Here is a 22,457-nt window from a genome sequence, read left to right on the forward strand (position 1 = left end):
GATAAGAAAGCAAAACAGCCTTATTGCTGACGTGAAGGAACTTTTAATGGTCTGGATAGATGATTACACCAGTCACAGCATTCCCTTAAGCCCAAGCCTAATCCAGAGCAAGATAGTGATTCCTCTGATGGATCTGGGCAAAGTGAATTGAAAATCTTCTGGAAAGGATTCACCATTCTAGATGCCATTAAGGACATTTGTGATTCATGGGAAGATGTCAAAATATCAACATGAACAGGAGGTTTGGAAGAAGTTGATTCCAACCCTCATGGATGACACTGAGGGTTTTAAGACTTCAGTGGAGGAAGGAACTGCAGATGTGATGGAAATAGCAAGAAAACTAGAGTTAGAAGTGGAGCCTGAAGAGGTAACTGAATTGCTGGAATCTCATGATAAAGCTTTAATAGATTAGGAGTTGATTCTTACGGATGAGCAAAGAAAGTGATTTCTTGAGGTGGAATCTACTCCTGGTGAAGGTGCTGTGAAGACTGCTGAAATGACAACACAGGATTTAGAATATTACATAAACTTAGCTGATAAAGCAGCAGCAGGGTTTCAGATTAACTCCAGTTTTGCAAGATGTTCTATTATGGGTAAAATGCTATCAAATAGCATTGCACACTACAGAGAAATCGTTTGTGAAAGGAAGAGTCAATCAGTGTAGCAGACATCATTGTGGTCTTATTTTAAGAAATTGCCACAGCCATCCCAGCCCTCAGCAAACATGACCCTGATCAGGCAACAGCCATCAGCATGGAGGCAAGACCCTGCACCAGCAAGAAGATTATGACTCACTGAAGTTTCAGGCGATGGTTCGCATTTTTTAGCAATCAAGTATTTTTTAATTAAGGAATGTACATTGTTTAGACATAATGCTATTGCACACTTAATAGACTATGGTATACCATAAACATAACTTTTACATGCACTGGGAAATCAAAAACAACTGTGTGACTTGCTTTATTGCAATATTTACCCTACTGTAGTGAATACTGCGATACTCCAAGGTACACCTGTATTTTCTGACCACCTTCTACGAGTGAGTGTAAGATAGATAGATAGAAATGATGTATATATCCCTTATACATCAGGGAGAATATAAAAGCCCTGTGATCCCATGAGAGGTATGTGTGGACCAGTGGTTCTCAACTGGGGCAATTTTGCCTCTCATAGGACAGGTGGCAATGTCTGGAGACTTTTCTGATTTTCACAACTGGGGGTGGGAGTGCTATTAACATCTAGTGGGTAAAGGCTAGAGATGCTGCTCAACAATTCTACAACCCACAGGACAACCCCCCACAAAAAGAATTATCCAGCCCAACATGTCAATAGCGTCAAGTTGCAAAACTCTTCTGTGGAGGCTATGAAGTTAAGGAAGCCACAATTCCTGTCCTCAAAGAAGTAGCAACGTAGGAGAGAGAATTAATGCCACCACCTTTATTATCAAGAACAGTGCCCATTTATTGAGCACAACGTCAGGCACTGTGCTTGGTACTTTAGGGGTAACCTCACTGAATCCTCCAACAGTCCTCTAAGGAGGGTATTATTATCCTGTGGCACTGAGGCTAAGGAGCAGCTTACCCTATGGCCTCTACATTCTCCTATCAACCACATTAGGACGACTGGGGTACAGGTGATGGGCAGGAGAGCTGGGTTTTGGTTCAAAGTTGGGCTCTGCAACCCATCAAGTCATGGGAATCCCAACTCTGCTACTTTTTGGCTGGACGGCCGCGGACAAACCCAAGAAAAGAAACCCAAGAAAACTGCCCCAGAGACTCGGAGGAGCGAAGTCAAAGAGGATGGGGAAATGGATCATGCAAGGGAAGGTAACTTCTACCCATGACTAGCTGCGTGCAATGCTGGGAGGGCGATTCCAAGGCCGGGACAGCCTGGGTACCCAAGAACATCCATATGCCAGGTCAGTCCACAGCCACCCCCCAGAAGCAGCTCAACTCATGCACGAGAGCAACTCTTCCTCCATCACTTGGTGGCTCAGGGGGGTAGTTAAATAGGACAGTACAGATTTTACAGGTCCAGGCTGGTTCATGCTCTGGGCTCGATGAGACGCAGTACAATGAGGATGCTAATAAAAGAATATGCAGCCTGCCCACACACTGCTTGCCTACTCCTCCTGGCTACATCTCTGATACACAGCCCGTCGTCCCCATGGAGAGAAAAGGCACTTCGGAGCAGCGGGTGCATGCAGCCACCCACCCACACACAGCAGTGCTGTCTCTTCAAGCACAAAGCCAAGTTTGGGTTTTCCTTTTTTTTCCAGCTTCTATTTTCTAGAAAAATTTACTCTGAAATCAACATCTCTTCCTGATATACACATGTGCTTTATAATTATAGAGGTCCAAAGAGTATTAATAAAGGTAATGGTATATGACACAGAGGGAATGTGGGGCTTGGTCGTTACTGCTGCAGCAGAAAGAACGTTTTCTTAAAATGTGTTCGATGTGACCTAAAAATTGCTTTTACATGTAACCTCAACGTTTAAGGAAAAATGACAAAATGCAGTTTTTTCGATGTCTATAAATAACTCCCGTAACTCAAAAAAAAATTTCCTTAATAAAGCTATCAATAGAATACGTCATATCAAAAGAGAATACAATCTGTATTTCCAACCTAAAAGAAGGTATATGTGCTCAGTTCTCTCTATCACTACGGTAATAACTAAGATCATGCTTAAGCATCAAGCCATCCATTTATTTCCTTAGGAAGAGGACCCCAAGCCTGCAAGACATGCCTCCACATCACAGATCACATCGATCACAAATCACAGATATTCTTGAGATAACCAAGAATGGATACTGGAGGCTAAAATGAGGGAATCGAAATTAGCTCAGCTGAGAGCTCTACCTTAATTGTGGCCAACGGCACTAAAAATACATGCAAGCGCAAGATGTAATATGGTGCAAAAAATAAAACACTCATCAGCATTCTGTTCCAAAAATATATTGGCTTTTAAGATTGAGCATTCTGAAATTTATGAACTAACTTTATAAGCCTGTTTAAAAATACACACTGGTGTCCATCATGAACACTTGGAAATACAGTAGTCCCCCTCGATTCTCAGTTTCACTTTCCATGGTTTCAGTTACCCATGGTCAACTGTGGTCCAAAAATATTACATGGAAAATTCTAGAAATAAACAATTTATAAGCTTTCAATTGAGCACCGATCTGAGCAGCATGATGAAATCTTGCGCTGCCCTGCTCTGTCCCACCTGGGACATTATTCATCCCTTTATCCAGCCTACCCATGCTGTATACGCTACCAGCTAGCCAACATAGTTATCGGATTGACTGTCGAAACATCGCAGTGCCTGTGTTCAGGTAAACCTTATAATACTTAATAACGGCCCCAAAGCCCAAGAGTAGTGAAGCGGCAATTCTGATATCCTCTTACTGTGTCTAATTTATAAATTAAACTTGGGCTTCCCTGGTGGCGCAGTGGTTGAGAATCTGCCTGCCAATGCAGGGGACACGGGTTCGAGCCCTGGTCTGGGAAGATCCCACATGCCACGGAGCAACTGGGCCCGTGAGCCACAATTACTGAGCCTGCGCGTCTGGAGCCTGTGCTCCACAACAAGAGAGGCCGCGATGGTGAGAGGCCCGCGCACCGCGATGAAGAGTGGTCCCCACTTGCCGCAACTAGAGAAAGCCCTCGCACAGAAACGAAGACTCAACACAGTCATAAATAAATAAATAAATAAATAAATAAATAAATAAATAAATAAATAAATAAATAAATGACCGTGAATTTCTAAAAAAAAAAATTAAACTTTATCATAGGTATGTATGTATGTATAGGGAAAAAGTATATAGAGAGGGTTCAGCACTACACGCTGTTTCAAGCATCCATTGGGGGTCTTGGGACGTGTTCCCAGAAGGTAAGGGGGGACAACTACCCCAAAATTACCGCTCTTCTAAAAAGCTTCTGAATCTAGCTAGCTTTGGGGCACCTCCTTGCCAACCCACACACACACGACATACACGCACACACACAGAGCAGTGGTCTCCAGCTGAATTAGAACATATGCTTTGGAATGACTCAAGAATCATTTATTAAAACTCACTCTATTACTAAAAGTATAGTTACATGATTTCTAATACAGTCCCCACCTCTAAGCCAGTGTCTAGCTTCGCAGGTTAATTTCACTGGTATACCACCACCTCTTGCCTGGATGGCTGCAGTAACTTAACCTGTCTCCCTGAAGCCAACTCTTGTCATCCTGCTGTCCACCACACCGTGATCAGAGGGCCCCTCTGTACCATGAGAACCAGACCCTCCACGTCCCTACTCAAAATCCTGCAAAGGCTTCCTGCTCATTGCAAATAGAGCAAAATTCAAAACCAAAGGCCCTGCCTTCCTCTTCTCGGACCACTTCCCCTGTGCATCCGGAAGCTCTGGCTACTCCAACGTGCTTTCTGGACACCCACTGGACACCCATGGGCTAGTGCTGGCCTCAGGGACTAAAGTGCTGGTTCCCAGCCATTGCCCACCCAGGTTCAGATTTCTTCAGAGCACTTCCCACCATCTGAAAAATGTCTTACCCATGAACTTACTTATCCTCTGTCTCCCTGCACAGAATGTTAGCTTCCCGAAGGCAGAGACCTTATCTATCTTGCTCAGTCATGCCACAAGGCTTACAACTACATGTTTGTTCAATGAACGAATGAATGAATGTGCCAAGCACTTCTGTGCCCCAGGCAGTCTCAGTTTAAAGGTCACAGTGGGACAAAGAGATCCAAAATAAGAAGTGAGTTGAATCAATGCTGACTTGAGCAAGCGCTCTGGCCCTCACACGGGAAATGCTCAGTATTGGTTCTGGATGGCACTGTCACGATGACACACACGCTGTCCCATCCAGGGGACGCTCAAGCACTGGAGGGTGGGTGGGAGTGCGTGACCTCCAGGCTGGCCACAGCGCACGTCCACCTCCCCCAGCACCGAGTTCCAGACCCTGCTGGAACTAGGTCCTACCAGGAGCCTGCAGTGTGTTTTACAGAAGGTATAGCCAACCAACATATCACAGACTCCATTCTGAGTAAAAAATTGGATAGAGACATTAGGAAATCTGTCAGGCACCCCCATGGAGCCTGATTCTCTCAATGGGCAGAAACCAGCAAGATGTCTTTATAAAGAGGAGCGGGGAAGAAAAGAGACTCAAAAGCACCCCTGGGCCCATCTTCACCCCTAAGTAACAACAAATATCAAATGAACACTCACTCTGCTCCTGGCACTAACACTACATGCTCTGCGTGACCCCACAATAAACCCAGCGATTGGCACGAATAACCTCCACTTTATACGTAAGGGAAGTGATGCTGAGAGGTCAAATGCCTTGTTCGCACAGCTAGTGAGGCAGGGAGCCTTGACTTGAACCTACATCTACCTGGTCCCAAAGCCTAGACTTGCAACGAGTGTGCAGCATTCCGTCCCCCAAAACAAAGAATGCTTGTATCAGCTCTAAAGTTAAAAGCTGGAAAAGTTGGCCATCCTCTGCCACACGCACGGTGAGTGAACTTAAGAAGTAACCCAAGCGTGCTTCCCTGGTGGCGCAGTGGTTAAGAATCCGCCTGCCAATGCAGGGGACACGGGTTTGAGCCCTGGTCCAGGAAGATCCCACATGCCATGGAGCAGCTAAGCCCGTGCGCCACAACTACTGAGCCTGCGCTCTAGAGCCCGCGAGCCACAACTACTGAGCCCACGTGCCACAACTACTGAAGCCTGCACTCCTAGAGCCCGTGCTCCACAACAAGAGAAGCCACCGCCTGCGCACTGCAACGAAGAGAAGCCCCCGCTAGCCGCAACTAGAGAAAGCCCGCGTGCAGCAAAGAAGACCCAACGCAGCCAATAAATAAATAAATGTTCCTTAAAAAAAAAAAAAAGAAGTAACCCAAGCTTCTTGATCAATTTCCTTATCTGTAAAACAACAGGTTACCGCTGGGATTAAATGAGAATGTTCATCAAGCCCTTAGAATAGTGTCTGGTACAGTGAGTTCTCAGTAAAGTCATCTCTTTTCGCCTTTATTATTAGGCTAGTCCGTCGATCCTGCACAGTCTAGCAGAGTCAGGATTGTTAGAGGCAGGGCAGTGTAGTGGTCCAGGCTATGGGTCTAAGTCTCAGATCTGTTACTACCTGCAAAATCTCAGGAAAGTAACCTAACCTCGCTGAGCCTCGGTGTCCTCCTCTGTAAAATGAGGATAATACCAGCTACCTCATACAGTTACAGTGAGATTGTGACGACTTAATGAGACAACGCATGTGAAGGGGCCTTCGGCACAGTTCTGGGCGCACAGCAAGTACTCAATAGACGACAGCGTCCATGAGCAGCTGTATAAACTGTGCAGAAGAATTGGAATAATCCCTGGCTACTTCTAATTCAATTTGACAAATGTTCATTGAAGGCCTGCCAGAGGCAAGGCCCCGCTGCATGCAAAGGGTGGAAGACACCATCCCCAACATCAATGAGCGTTGAGCAGATGGGCCAGACGTAGGGTACAAGGAGGAGGGGTGAGTGAGAAAGCAGGCTGGGGTCTTGGCACACCAGGCTTGAACACCAAGCTCAGGAGTGGTCATTAATTCTCTGCACATCGTGATGCTACTGAAGGGCTGAGCAGGAAAATGACATCATCCAACATGTGCTTTGGGAGAATTCCACCCTCTGTAGAGAATGGATTAGACCGGGGAAAACTGGAGGCAGATGAATCAGTCAGGAGGCTACTGCAGTAGTCCAAAACTCAATGAGGGTTAGTGGTGAGGACAGAAAACCGGGCATAGACACAAGAGGCACAACTTTGAAAACTCGGCAACTGATGAGATGGTGGGGGAGATGAAAAATAGTTTAAGATGACTCCGTTTTCTTGCCTAGAAAGGTAGAGAAAGTGGTGGTTTCTTAAATGAAATGAGGAAAACTAAACTGGCACCGAGTGGCTTACTGAGTGAGCAAGTGAGTCTGTGTTGGGAACAGGGATGGAGAGACGCTGGTAGGACATTCTGGTGATGATGAACAGGGCACAATGGAAGGAAGGCCATGGGGAAGTGAGAGTTACAGTCAACGGAATGAGGTCACCCAGAACAGGCTTAAAAAAACAACTAAGGTGGAGCTTTAGGGGATGGTGCAACATCTCAAGGGCGGCCTGAAACAGACAGGGAAGAGGGAGAACGGCAGTCAGAGAGGAAGGAGGGAAAACCAAGTTTCCATAACGTGGAAGAGAAGAAAGAAGAAAGTTTCAAGACACACGTGACAACTAATGGTATCATGTGGTGGGGTGGCAACCACTAAACACAGTGGTTGGGTGGAATCCGTGGCTTCTGAGACAGTGGTTTCCATAGAGTTGGAGAGGTTGGAAAAGAGGCATTGAGGGTAGGCTATTCTTTCAGGAAGTTCGTCAGAGAAAGGAAGGTGAGAGAGGTCAGGAGACTCAAGACAAGTAAAACAGAGAGAACCGAGAGAAATTCACTTAGGGGAAGGGACACTTGCCAAACTGGCACCAAGATTGGGAACATCCACCACCATTTAGTCAATTACTGTCTTCTTAAGGGATCCGAGGCAACCATGCAAATCAGCGTGTGTAGACCAGCAAAAAAATGCACTCGACAGATCTTCTGGAGCGTAATCTTCAGGACTGGGCTGGTATCGTTTGGATTAGATTTCCTAAAGGTGTCTTTAAGACAAATGAAGGCGGCAGAATGGTCCTGCCAGGCAAGCACGCACAGTCTAAATAGAGAACAGAATAAGGCAAGAAGAACAAGATGTGCCTGACTTAGAGAGAGAAGAAATTGAGCAAGAGGAGAAAACCCCACAAAATACACGCAGGCGAGTCTTAGGCACCTGGTCGGGATGACCGTGGAGTGGAAACAGCACGGGGCACTTTAGGGCAGTGTCCACGGGCAGGAGCTGGGGGAAGGTTTTGTAACTGATCTGGGAGGTACAGACGATGCATACCTTTGTGAACCAGAGCAGATTCTGCTACTGTTCAAACAATCAAAACACAGGTGAGGCTGTTTGCCATCGGGATCTGTAGGCAGTGTGCACAATGACAGACAGCCTTGGGCTGGAGGTGGAAAGGAACAGAGTTTTTAAGGGAAGATCACCCCCCCACCTCCAAGTATTTCAGTGAAAAGTAAGAAGGACTGATGGGAGAGTTCAGGCCATCTTCCGCTGGAATAAGTCCTCCCGGCACGGATGGCGGGAAGCAGCGAAGTACAAAACGTAGATGTGAACAGACACGGGTCTCAGAATCGTCAACAAATTGAGAGCTGTGGCCATAAAAATGATTTGAATCGATTCACCCAGTGCTTACTGAGTGGCTTGTCTATGATAAGCCTGAAGGGAGAGTGGAGGGCAAGGTCAATGCAGTCCCCTGTCCTCGCCAAGCTTACACTCAAGCAAATGAAAACTCTCGGGGAGAGAGTGCGTATGCATGTGTTCGTGTACACACACACACAAAGCGAGAGCCTCTAAATGAAAAGAGGAAGAAGTCAGAAACATCCAAGAGCTACACAGTCTACCTACTCAATAAACTCGCAGAGGTTGAAAACAAAGCCCAGCCTTTCCACCGCCCGTCAGCTCTCATCCCACCCTGCCCCACCCCACTGCTCAGTCACTGCCCATGATGGGCCTCTGGTTCTGAAAAGCACGTGAACCTGGGGACCCCACGTAAATGTCCCCATTTCTCTTGCCTGTGGCATTTATTTGGCAGCCTAGCACAGTGGCTAAGAGACCCTGGAGCCAACTTGCCTGGGTTCAAGTCCTGGCTGAGCCGCCGGGAGCCGTGTGACCTTGGGCAAGTTGCTTAGTCTCTCTCTGCACCTCCGTTTCCTCACTTGTAAAATGGGAATGACGACGGTACCTTCCTTGGGGGCTGTTGTGCAGTTTAAGTGAGTTAACCTGTGTAAAGTGATTGGACCAGAGCCTGGTACAGAGTCGGTACCCTGCAAGGATAAGCTGCTCTTATCTCCCTGCCCACCTGAAATTCTATGTGCCTCTCCACTCATCCCAATCCACTGTCTTCTAAGAAGCTGAGGCAAATATTCTACCTTCCATTAGTCCACTTATAAACTCAGTTCCAACACATGTATTTTCTGAGGGTCGATAATGTCCTGTGCTCCAGGAAAACCAGGATGAATAAGACCCAGCCCTGCCTTTGAGATCACAGCCGACGTGGGGAAACAGACAGATATTCCAACAAAGATGATCACTGTACTTTGGCAAGAACTGGGAATTGGCATTACCCATTAAGTGCCCCCATGTCAGATTTTTTGCCTTCCTCTCCCAACTCTCCTAAGGCACTTAGATATCCAATGTTTACATGATATTCTGCAGTCAGGGTGTTTGCTTTGTGTCCCATGAAGTATTTCACACGTATACTTGTTTAACTGGATGGGAAGGAACCCATTCTGGGACTGGGCCTTCAAATTCTGGCCCCCAGTCCACTCCACCCAACAACCACCTTTAACCTGCAGGGATCTGGAGGTTGCATATTAACTTGTGGTGGGTCAGGATGTTCAAGCATCACTAGCAGAGAGTTCTCAGGGCCTGGGAAGCTGGGTTTCTGGTCTGGCATGACTTTGGACCATTTAATTATTGCTGAGTTCTTTCCATATCTTCTTCAAATATATAGAAGGACACCATGCATATAGAGACTAGTGTAGTGGTAATAACAAAAATAATAACAGTGGACATTCCATGTGACTTTTCCACGTGCCAGGGACTAGACCAAGTGCTTTACATATTTCATATAATCCTCAAAACAGCCCTAAGAGGCAAGTATCATTATTACCTCACCTTGCAGTTGAGGAAACTGACATGCAAAGAGGCCTCAGTAGAGCAAGGAAGAGGCATCCGAAACTGGTTCTCTGAAAATCTGGAAAGGCATTGGTGGAAGCCATTTTTCACTCTTCCACAGTCACAGTGTTTGGATGGCTGGTTCCAAGAATAAATTTTCAGATCCACCCAAAAGGAAAGGAAAAAGCCCTGACTCAAAAGAGAAAGCCCCCAACAGGGGGGCTAAATATAGCCTGTTCAGACACTGTCATCCCACAGATTCCAGTCTCATCGAAATCCCATTGGTCCTCTAAGATTTCCAGCGTCTCCAGAAGCATAAAACCAGCATGCGTAAAAACTAACACAAAATACAAAACCAAATGGCTTTTTCCTTCTAGAGTTTATACTGAAGGTTTGCAGAGACGCACTGCTTCTAGGAAGAAGGAGAGGGACCTAAAAAAAAATGTACCCCACGCTGAGAGAGGACGGAGGAGAGCTGGGATCCATTATATTTTTAAACTTTTAACACACTGATTTCTGTTACTCTCCCACCAGTGTGAAATTTCAGCCAGCAGAGGCCCAGAGCAACACCCAGGCATTCAGAGCTTAGGGATTTAGTTTGGGTTATTGTTGGTTAAAAAGAAAAAGGCACCAGATTTGCACTAACTTTGCCATCATCCCACCCCAAAGACGACCAAAACTAGTTCTGTAGGATCTCTCCCGTGCCCTCCAACTCCAGCTGCAAGGAATTCCCACTACACCTCAGACATAGAATGCTGAGATGAAGATTCTTGTGAAACCTAAAATGACGCACTCAATGGCTGGCTTAAAAATAGTCTGGGGTCCCAAAAAAGAATCCTAAAAAGTGATGAGCAAATGCAACAATTAAAATCATTCTCACTGCCAGTCTCTGTGAAAATTCCTCTTTCATTCAGCTCCACCTCTGAACATTTCATTCTTTTCACTAGTAACAGATCTGGGGTCAGTTTTTCCCAACGCAGTACAGCAGCATCTGCAATCTCCTCGGTGGTGTGAAGAGTGAGTAACAGTACAGGTAATCAATGTGTGTAAATAAAAACCTGTGATGCTGAAACAGGGAGGGGAGAAGTAGAAACTCAGAAATATCAGGTCCCTGGTGGCGACGGTGGCGCCCCAGAACATTCCCCCCCAACCTCCAAATGAATTTTGTAACTATATGTTTACAAAACTGCAGGGGCTTCTAAGTGATTTCATCACTGCATCTTTTCTATTGAATTTCTAAATGATGATGATCCAATACGTCCAGGGTCACCTACATCCAACAGGTGGGGTGAATTTCCAAAATGATGGTGGAGGTTTCACCCATAGGGCTGTCCCTGGCAGAATAAACAAATCCAACAGCGAGATCACATTGTAAGATATAAGATGAAAGGAAATCGTTCTGATTCCAACCCCAAATTGTCATGGAAAGGGCAATTAAAGCTCTCCCACCCAAAAACAGGAATACTTCAATTCCATCTTCCACATAAGAAATACACAGTTTTGTTTGCATGGACTTTTTTTTCTTTTTTGTGAGAATCTTAAGCATTCTGTCGGGTCATGAACAGAAGCTCATTTCATGCTCTAGAGATATATTTTGAACTACCAAAGGTAAAACAGTGTATCTTCAAATACAGTGAGCAATATAAACACAATCTAGGGGAAAAGGATCATGAGTAAATTAAAACAACAAATATTTATCGAGTGCCTGGGCCTTAATACTGAGAGGCGGAGGGCTCCCTGAGCTTTCTGTGAGAAGCAGAAAGATGCAATCACAGTCTTCCTGAAAAATAAGCAATTAATCACACACTGCTTCAGATTAATTGCAATGCCTGAGAGCCCTCACATCATTCTGCCTTTGCCCCTGAAATCTTATTCCCTCACGTCCTTCCTGGTTTTTCAGATCACTGATTAGCACCCCAAGCAAGCTTTCATTCTGAGCCAGCTAGCCCACTGCTAACCAGAACTAGAACTCTCCACGCACCGCCGTCCAGTCCGACAGGTGACCTTCACTGTGCTGTGTGTGTCAAGGTTAAGCTGCCCACTAACCATGCATCCTTTAACGTTGGGCCTCCAATTCTGCCCTGCTCTTCGATGCTGGTACAAAACCTCCCAGCCCTCCTGGGCCATTTCAAATCCATCTGATGGCACATTCAACAGCTAGTGAGCTTTCTGCCTCTCCTCCCATTATCCAGATTGCTTTGGGGATGCAGAGCAAATTAGCCCGAAAGGTACAGCCAACACCACCAAAATCCAACCCCCAATTTTAATCCCAGCCCCCAGGGAGAGAGGAAAGAAGGGTCCCCTCGGTCTCTTGCAACACAAGCAGCTCTCTCAAATTCTATCGCAGCCCACAGCCTTACCTCCCATCAAGTGCCCAGTTCCCCCCAGCTGTCTGAAATCTTTCCAGGAACATTACTGTCAAAATAGCACCCATGGGGAGACACTATCCAAGAACCTACGTGACATTCCCTCAAATCAATATCTGAGTTACGAGCACAACAAATCAGGACTAAATGCTGCCAAGAGAAGATCAAATTCTGCTCGTTTTCTAAGTGGGCAGCGACCGATCACCCAACATTACCCCGAGAGCCTCCAAGCAAGGGAGCTGGGGCATTGGGGGAATAACACAGCCAGTCCAAGACCTTCCCAGGGAACTCGAAACTCTGAACGCAGAATGTCATAGGATCAGGAGAACGAAGCAAGACACTGAGCTCTGACATCCACAGAGGCTACTGCATTTTAGAGAAATTCCAGGAGGCTGGAAGCCAGGGACCTCCCCCCGCCCAACCCCATCCCCAAGTCCCAAGTGCCATACTAATGCGTTTTTCTTTAGCTTTTTCAAGAATGGAGAAAGACTGATCATGTCAAGAGGTTTACAGTAATATTTATACTTCCATTTTCTAGTCTCCCGGTTTGTTTTTTCCCTTGTGAAGCCCAGTTTCTGTGAATCAATGACTCGGCTACATCATACTCCCTCCTGCTGGCTCACAGTAACGGGGCTCTCTCTGGCTGCCAGTGCTTTGCCGGCTCAGAGGCTCAGCTGCCGGATTCCCCAATCTCGCAGCAGACTTTGAGCCGAGCCGAGTACCATCTCTCCGTTAGAGCTCTGGTACAGCCACTTGCAGCTCAGGTAACCCCATCGGGAAACCTTTAGCTCGTGAGAAACGGATTTTAGGATTCTTTTAACACTGCCAAGAGAGCAACCTCCACCCACCCACCTGACAGATAGAGGGATACACAGATGGAAAAATAGATAGACAGTTCATCTTAACCCCGCACGTTCCTCCCTTCACCGAGGATCTGCACTGCTAGGTATCTCCCACTGTCTCCTCCCCCCTAAAGAAGACCAAAGACTGAAAAACTAACCCAAAGTACCCGATTGACAATTACGATGCTATGGACAGGAAGGGGTACCTTAAACACAGCAAAATGAGAATATGAACAGTCCACCCCTCCCAAAGCCCAACCAGGTCAACTGCTTTCCAAACGCAAGCTGATTAACAGCTTTCCTCCACCGCACTCCCCCCAGCCTGCCACGGCCACTGCCACCGCCGCCACCTTTGGGCTCTATGCCTTGCATCAATGCAGGTCCCTTAGAAAAGTCAAAATTTCACTTACTCAGATCTACCAAGAATTCCCAGTGCCTTGCTATACGAAAACCCCACAAACGGCAGTTCTTCTCCTGAGAAACCTGAGGGGTTCAGCTGGCACGGAGAGGATGAAACCCACGAATTCTTCTCTGGTTCATCAAAATTGGAGGTGTCATCATCAGACTTGAGGGTGGGAACGAAGGGGGGAGGAGCTGGTTAAAGAAAAACAAGAAGGGGTGGGGGGGGGGAGAAAAATTCAGCCGGATTCAACACTGTTGCGGAGAAGAAAATCGTCTCACTCCTTCAGCGTTCCCGATGGCACTGCAGCGCCTGCTTTCAATCTAGCTCACACACAGGCAGACCCAGCCTCTGCTCGGCTCTTACAGCAACAAGAGATTAACCCCTTCCCTGCCAACATGGCCACCAACCCGCAGACGGGCTGCCTTCCCTGCTGGGGTAAACTGAAGGGTAAACTCAAACAGGTCACTTGGTAGAACGAAAAGCACTTGGGGAACTCGTCTGAGCAAGCCACTCGTTCCTGATATTTCCAGAATGATGTTACAGAGCATCAGATGGCTGGTGCTGGTGTACCAGATGACCTAAACCTATTTATTTCCTCTACGAGACAGGTCCAAATTATTAATATTTAGTGCAAATCACTGGGATAAGATGGAATTTCTACATTTCGTGGATTAACTGGAGTGAGAGGAAAGAACAGGAGAGAGGGTTTGGGAGGCATGTAACTCGCGTTAGGATAGCACTGCAGTCCAGCCCATTCATATCCGGATGAGTATACTCGGAGCACTTATGTACCACTTTTTTTTTTTTTTTTTGCTCATTATCCCTCCTCCCCAGCTCGATCATGCCCCCTGAATCCGCCGCAGTTTAATCAGCATAATGAAATGCCAGCCAGATAAAGTTCTTCCCGATGATGTACGGCACCCCTGTGCACTGATGGTGTGGATGGATGGCTGCGTCCTACCTCATTAAGGCATGACTCCTGGCTAGGGACGTCTTACATCTTCTCCACTTCCTGCGGACCTACTAAGCTCTCTCGGTCAGGGAGTTGGACACTTGTTCATCGTCACCAGGAAGCCACTCACTGTGGTGGGCTCCCAGGGGTGTAGCCAGCCAGAAGCGTTACCATGGCTGCGGGCTGAGGCGTCTGTGGCAGGTGGGCCGGGTGAGCTGGAGAGCCGGGCATCACACCCCCCGCAGTGCAGGCTTCATGCTCCCCACTCTGTGCGTGCGTGGTCTGGGGGTAACCCCACCTGGCCACCTGCGTGGCAGGGGCCAGTGCTGATCTGAGTGACAGAGCAGCATGAGTCACGGCCAGAGCTCTTGAGAGCGCCCCCTAGGACAGTTGTCACAGCCCTTCCCAGCCCAGGCTTCTTTTTTAACTCTTTGCTTTCTGGACAAAAGCTGTGTGCCAGATAGGAGCAGCAGTCTGTTTTCCGCTTACAGACTCCAAAGAATCTGGCTGTTTCCAAAGTTCCCCAATGACAACAACAACATCGGAAGCAGCAGGCAGCATCAGGAAGGAGACAAAGGTGAAGGGATGTGGAGCGGGAGGAGATGAAGCCAGAATGAGGAGGTCTGGCAGCTCCCGGGAAATGCAAAAAAGAACATTCTCAGAACTCAGGTGCATTGAGATGTGGCAGGAGACTGAAAAACGTAAAACGTACACTTCCCGAAAATTATTTAACACCTCGAAGCTCTCAAGAGAATTTAAATCTTCCCTGTTAGTGTCAGAATCTACTTGCGTAACATGTTAAAAATTACTTGATGGAAAGAAAAATTACATTGAATGCTTCAGCCCACCTCCCATGTGTACTTTCCATCAACATGGGCTCAAATCCAATCGGATTTCAATTACCCAATACCTTTTTTTTTAAAGCAAAAAAGAAAAAAAAAACACCTTTTAATGGAAATTATACTTCATGAGGATAAAAAAGAGAAGTTTCCCATCCCAAAATAAGGAAACTCAGGTAAAGACTGAGGAAATGTATGGAGAGAGATTTGCAGATGATATTAATATGGAAGCATCATGGCTGGTGGTGCCAACTTTGACTAAGTGGGTTCAAACCACAGCTCCACCACTTACCAGCACTGTGACCTTGGGAAAGTGCCTTAACCTCTCTGAGCCTCAGTTTCAACATATAGATAATTTCCTCAAAGGACTGCTGGGAGGTTTAAATGAAAGAAATCTATATAAAGTGCTTACTGGTACAGTTCTTAGCATACAGTAAACACTCCATAAAGACTACCTGCTATTAGAGTAGGAATAAAGAGGTAGACATAGAGAATGGACTTGAGGACTTGGGGTGGGAGGGAGAAGCTGGGGCGAAGTGAGAGTAGCATCGACATATTTACACTACGGAATGTAAAATAGTTGGCTGGTGGGAAGCAGCAGCATAGCACAGGGAGATCAGCTCCGTGCTTTGCGATGACCTAGAGGGGTGGGATAGGGAGGATGGGAGGGAGGCTCAAGAGGGAGGGGATATGGGGACATTTGTATGCATATGGCTGATTTGCTTTGTTGTGCAACAGAAACAGTATTGTGAAGCAATTATACTCCAATAAAGATCGATTTAAAAAAAAAAAAAAGACTACCTGCTGCTGTTATTGCCCACATGACAGATGTTTATGACAGATCCTGCAGTTAGAAGGCTAGTGAGATACAGCAGAGTCTGTGTTGAGTATTCTTCTTTCCTGCACAAGACACAGACACACTCACGTGGATGTTTGTGTCAATCATATCATTTCATTCTTAGCAGAAGTTTAATTCCCTTTCCACTATATACTAATTTATCTTTGGGAGACTGAAACAGAATTCCATTTCTGAGTGAGGAGTCTGATTAACATAGGGGCAGGGGCCACCCTCTGTGAAATAATCATGACTGAGAAATTCCGCACTATAAAATAAGATCGCTCTTTAAAACTCCATCACACTCAAGGCTAGCCCATGTAGTGGAGATTAGACAAAGGGCCAGGTAGTCTTCAGTAAGAGGGAGGAGAAGTCAACATGAAATGCCCCAGCTGCTAATAAGCGAGATACTCACAGGACAGATGAAAAGCTAAGAATGTCAGGGCCTCTAGACAGGTAGTCAGTTGGGTACAATGGGAAACTCTGAAAAGAGGGGCTTCTAGGGGCCACATTTGGGCAGGGAAAAGAGCCACAGCCTCAAGCCAAAGAGAAGTGGGGGAAGTGGAAATCCTCAACCTAAGAGAAAGTGATGGATGCTCACCCTTGTCCAGGGCCCTTTAGAAGAGAAACAGGTCAGCTATTAAAACTGTAGCCCCAGGTAGGGTGTCTGCGTTTACAGTATCCTACATGGTGAGGGAACTATAAGCCAAGAAATTATCAGCAATATTGGTCCAGGATCCCTTAGGGCACTGGCAGATGTAAGTGGATAAAAATCTGTAGGGCCACGTTCACAACCCAGGGCACACAAGACTCCTTCCTTCTCTCCCTCCCTCCCTCCCTCTCTCACTCCAACACACACACACACACACACACACACACACATACCCCCAACTAGAAATGAGTTCACAATAAAAAGTAAAAACCAACAACTACACATAACAAGAAAAAAGAAACCACCCAAACTACCACGAAGGAGCATCAGCAGATACAAAAGTGGGAGAATTAGCCCCCAAAAAATTGCAGATAAGAGAACAATCTAAAATGGACCATAAGATAAATTTTCATTCATTATCAAGGTAAATGAGTAGAAATTCTAATAAAAGAACAAGATACTCTGGAGAAAAGACAAAGCACATTTGAAAGGAACCAAATGGAACTTTTAAAAATGAAAAACATGATTGCTGAATTTAAAGTTTAAAACTCACTGGCTGCATTAAACAGATTAGACACAGCTAAAGAGAAAGTTGATGAACTAGCGGATAGATCTGAGGAAATCACATAGAACCATGCTTCACAAGGTGTGATCTGTAGACTGGCAGCATCAACAGCATCACCAGGGAGTTGGTTAGAAATACAGAATGGCAGGCCCTACACCATGCCCACTGAATCAGCACCTGCATTCTAAAAAGATCCCCAGGTGATTTGTGAGCACACTGCAGTTGGAGAAGTGCTCATACAGAATGCGATACACAGAGACAAAGAGACAGGAGACAGAGAATGAGAAGGTTCAATGCACCTCTAATAGGAGCACTGGAAAGAGAATAGAGAACTAGCTCAAAATCTGGATGCCACATTTTAAAGGATTATATAATCTAAAGATGATCAAGTATGTGACCACATCTTTCTTGGGGGGTTAATTCTCCTCTTTCTTGTACCTTATGGAAAAAGTCCCTTTTTTGATCCTCATAAAACATGATTTTTTTTTTTTTTTGCTTTAAAAAAGGTACTAGTAGGTCACTGAAATAATTAGATTCGCATCTACGTTGATGGAGGTTTACAATGCACCTAAGAACATAGCATAGTGCCAGGCACATAGCAGGTGCACAATAAATACATGCTGAATAGATATATAATTAAACGACTAGAAAATGGCTCCTGCAAAGAGTGCACCTGGCATAATGCAGGCCATGAAGAAGTTACTGGATGTTTGAGTTCAATGAAGAGGCTTTAAAAGTAGAGATTGTTCTGTCTGAAAAATATGTTAATGAGTGCCTATATTAACATTTCCTGATAAAGTATAATGAAATCACCATCTCACCCCCCCCAACATGCTCACTACATTCAATAATGACAAATAAGAAGTCATACATTAAGTTCTGTTCATTAGTAAAAGCCACTTAAAAAAAAAAAAAGGAAAAAACCTTTCCCTATATACTTTTTAAATAAATCAGCCTATGCTTGAGGTCACATCAGGGCACATTCTCCTCAGTGACAGGGGCTATACAAGTACATTCTGGAGGATTCCCCCCCCCCCCCCCAGTTATAAGATAGATGGCAGAACAAGGTTTTCAGAAACAAAGAGCTATTTTAAGAACTGTAGTTAATCTCCCTCCTATAAATTCTCTCCTTTTTAAAATCCTGACATTCACTAGATGCTTGGTGGAGGGGGGCGGGGTACGGAATGTATTGTCTTCAAAAATATTCATGAAGGAAAAAAAAAAAAAAAAAACAAGGAAAGGAGAGGCAAATGGATTCATCCTCCCGGCCCTACTTCTTTCTTCTAACACGCTCCATTGAGCTCCATTTTTCCCATTCAAACTTTTAACTTCTCGGCATACGAGACAAACATGAATATTAAAAACGCAAAAGATTTTTCTAATTTTGGTCTAGTGTTGATCATCTGCTTTCCCCACTGGAACACAAGCTCCATGAGGCGAAAGACGACGCTGTGTTCACCATTATACACCTAACACCTAGAACAGTACCCATCTGTCCTGATTCAAGGGTTCATATCTATATTGCGAAAGGAATGAATCAACAACAAGAACCTTAGACGCGGGATAATTTCTTAGACCTAATGGGATAGTTCATGCCATACACCACTTCAAGGAACTCAGAGTACCCAATTTAGTCATGAAGAACTGGCACATTAAAAACAAAAACAAAAACCTGAACCAAGATGTAGCTCATAAAGCTCCCATGACGTTTAATCATCACTATGGGTTACAGACACTGGTGCTGGGTTGTGTGTGGCAGAGTTAGAAGATGAATAACAGACAACATAGTGTCAGAAAGGACAAAGGCACATGAATAAATACTGTGTGATATCGTGAATCAGGACAGTGCCTGGAACGCAGTGGGCACTCAATGACAAATCAAAAACATTTTCAAGTTCATTCTATCTACCATGGTGTTCCACACCTTAAAAAATAAATTAAAAGTACTCAATTGATTAATTAGATGCTACGTTCAAATCTAAAAGAAAGACTACCTAAAAATTAGCTGTCTTCCAGTTCGTTAAAATCTGAGGCACCAAAGTGCTCGCACTTATCTACATGATGAAGACAGAACTGCAAAATAAGTGAAGGGGAGGCTGTTTGTGTCGTTTAAAGGTCAAGATGAGGCTGTGAAAAGCGGAGAGTGCGTAAACAGGATGATGGCCATCATGTGCTGCTGATGGGGATACACTGAGTGTTGTGTGTTCCTGGGTCATGGAGGTGATTGAATCTCGAGAGTTAGTTAAAAGATGTCTTCACGGGCTGGAGTGGGGATGAGTGCTACTTTAGAAAAGCCAGGGAACAGTAGCCCAAGAAAGCTGTGGGTAATGAGGCTGGGAAGTAAATGCAAGCGAAATCCTGGCTGGACCCTGAAGCGGGGAAACCCTAGATTGGATTGACAGAAGGGATTATTAGAGAGAGTTTAAGAGTGCTGGGCTGGTGTCAGTGCCTGAGACTGATAAGATCACTTCAACAGTGATGGTAGAAAGAGGTCGATGCTAGGAACTGCTAAAGGACAAGTCTACAATAGTTAACATGACAAATTCTATACTAAGGAAGTGATAACAGGAAGGGAGATGACGTGGATTAACAGGAGGCATGGCAAAAAATGTGACAACTGATGCAAGAGCAGAGATTTTAGGAATATCAATGACCGACTCTTACGATGGGAACAACTGCACGAGAAAAAGGTTGCAATAGAAAGAAGAGCGAGATATCCAATATCGGAGATTTCATGGGAATGAACCAACAGAATAAATTAGGGGACAGGCAAGTAGAGCTAGTTACTAAATACACATAAGTAATTGAGCCCATGAGAACAGATTATATCTCCTGAGCCTCAAGCAAGCCCTCGACTTTCTTCCTTCCGCGTAGGAAGTGGTCAGATATAACTTGTCCAAACAGCCCACTGTATATGAAATGCAAAAAGAAGACAAATCGGATCCAGTTTCCAATAGACTTGAGTAAATAAAAAATTATCCCACATCTTTGCTTCCCAAAAGAGCCATAAAAAGACTTTAAGGTAATGTTGATTTGGCTGGTGATCAATTTTTACAATGGTGTCTCCAAAGTAAATGAATAAGGAAGTTTTAGCATTACTAAAGGATGCTTCCATCCATCAATCTCAAGGATGCCAGGGCTTGGCTGCCAATAACTAAGCAGGTTTCCTCTCTGGGGGCAGATACAAGATCTCGAAGGAGTTGTGTGCTGTCTGAATCTCGCCATTCTCAAAAGCCATGTTCCTACAGGCTGCTTAATATCGAGTTTTTGGTAAACTACTCATGTTTTCCCACAGAATTATACTTTTAGGGATGCCTCCTCTCAATTCTGGATCACACTTCCACCAGCCTTCTAACATTGTAGCGTCACTTTGTTTTCCCCCCTCCCTTCTGGTCTAGGTAAACAGCGACCTGGGAAACACCTACATAGGATGGAAACACTCAAAGAGAATCTTTTCAAACTGCAACTAGTCATGACCGTATTTCTCTGCAAAGCTGGATGTGGATACGTCCAGTGTGGGGCGCAGGTGGAGGCCCCGAGAACATACTTGAACAATAGTTCATGGGCTTCTGTTTCCCGGGACCTGCTCGCTCTAGACCCCAACAACTTTCCCTTCCAGCACCTTCCCCCTTGAATTACCTACACTAAAGGACACATCAGATTAGATTCATTCTTTTCTACCCTCAAGACCTCTGTGGTATCCTTTTCTCCAACATGTGCAGGGGTTGGGGGGGGGGGTTTCCTCCAACATTTTTAAATTTATTTTTAAGTTTTTATTATGAAAATTTTCGCATGCACCAAAGTGGTACGGGAGTAAAATGAACTCCTGCGTGCCCTCAACAGCTTGTAACATTCTCGTTTCATCTCATCCCCACCCCTATTTTATTTGCACGTGCGCCGATTATTAAAAGCAAACCCCAAAATAGCAAGTTATCAAAGAAACAACAAAAAATTATTTTCCAGAGGGGAAGAAAGATATGTTTCATATGAAAAGTACCATCCAAGTGCTGACTGGAAAGAATACAAAGACCTAGGTACAGAGCTCTAAACCGTTCCTAAAAAAAAAAAAAACTACAATAAAAACAAGCAAATATGGGCTTCCCTGGTGGCGCAGTGGTTGAGAATCCGCCTGCCAATGCAGGGGACATGGGTTCGAGCCCTGGTCTGGGAAGATCCCACATGCTGCGGAGCAACTGGGCCCGTGAGCCACAACTACGGAGCCTGCGTGTCTGGAGCCTGTGCTCCGCAACAAGAGAGGCCGCAATAGTGAGAGGCCCACGCACCGCGATGAAGAGTGGCCCCCGCTCGCCGCAACTAGAGAAAGCCCTCGCACAGAAACGAAGACCCAACACAGCCATAACTTTAAAAAATAAATAAATAAATAAATTTTTAAAAATAAATAAATAAATAAATAAATAAATAAAAACAAGCAAATCGGGCTTCCCTGGTGGCGCAGTGGTTAAGAATCCGCCTGCCAATGCAGGGGACACGGGTTCGAGCCCTGGTCAGGGAAGATCCCACATGCCGCGGAGCAACTAAGCCCGTGCACCACAACTACTGAGCCTATGCTCTAGAGCCCGTGAGCCACAACTACTGAGCCTGTGCTCTAGGGCCCGTGTGCTGCAACTACTGAGCCTACCTTCTAGAGCCCATGAGCCACAACTACTGAGCCTGCGCTCTAGAGCCTGCGAGCCACAACTACTGAGCCTGCGCTCTAGAGCCCGCGTGCCACAACTACTGAAGCCCGGGTGCCTAGAGCCCGTGCTCCGGAACAAGAGAAGCCACCGCAATGAGAAGCCCGCGCACCACAACGAAGAGTAGCCCCCGCTCACTGCAACCAGAGGAAAGCCTGCGCGCCACAACTACTGAAGCCTGCGCACCCAGAGCCCGTGCTCCGCAACAAGAGAAGCCACCACAATGAGAAGCCCGCGCACTGCAAGGAAGAGTAGCCCCTGCTCACCACAACTAGAGAAAGCTCATGCACAGCAATGAAGACCCAACGTGGCCAAAAATAAATAAATAAATTTATTTAAAAAAAAAACACAAGCAAATACATGTATTTGTACATGCTAGATGGAGAACAAGGTAAAAGAATAAAGATATCCATAGCCAGCTCATACACAATGCTCATAAAAAGCAATGATGAAACAGTCACTCATTCATCAAAAAATTATAATGGAGCAACTGTTATTTTTCAGTCATG

General features: G+C 45.5%; 1 protein-coding gene across 5 annotated transcripts in view; it reads right to left on the reverse strand.

The window, feature by feature from the left end:
• The window catches only part of CIT (citron rho-interacting serine/threonine kinase), a 168,422-nt gene that overhangs the window by 88,338 nt on the left and 57,627 nt on the right, over positions 1-22,457 (reverse strand). For all 5 annotated transcript variants that reach the window (XM_082355799.1, XM_082355798.1, XM_082355797.1 and 2 more), the window contains one exon: positions 13,419-13,602. In XM_082355799.1, the coding sequence (XP_082211925.1) occupies positions 13,419-13,602 (184 nt within the window). The remainder of the gene's footprint in view (positions 1-13,418; positions 13,603-22,457) is intronic.

The sequence above is a fragment of the Balaenoptera borealis genome, assembly GCF_965194805.1.
Source record: "Balaenoptera borealis genome assembly, chromosome: 14".
Taxonomy (NCBI): Eukaryota; Metazoa; Chordata; class Mammalia; order Artiodactyla; family Balaenopteridae; genus Balaenoptera; species Balaenoptera borealis.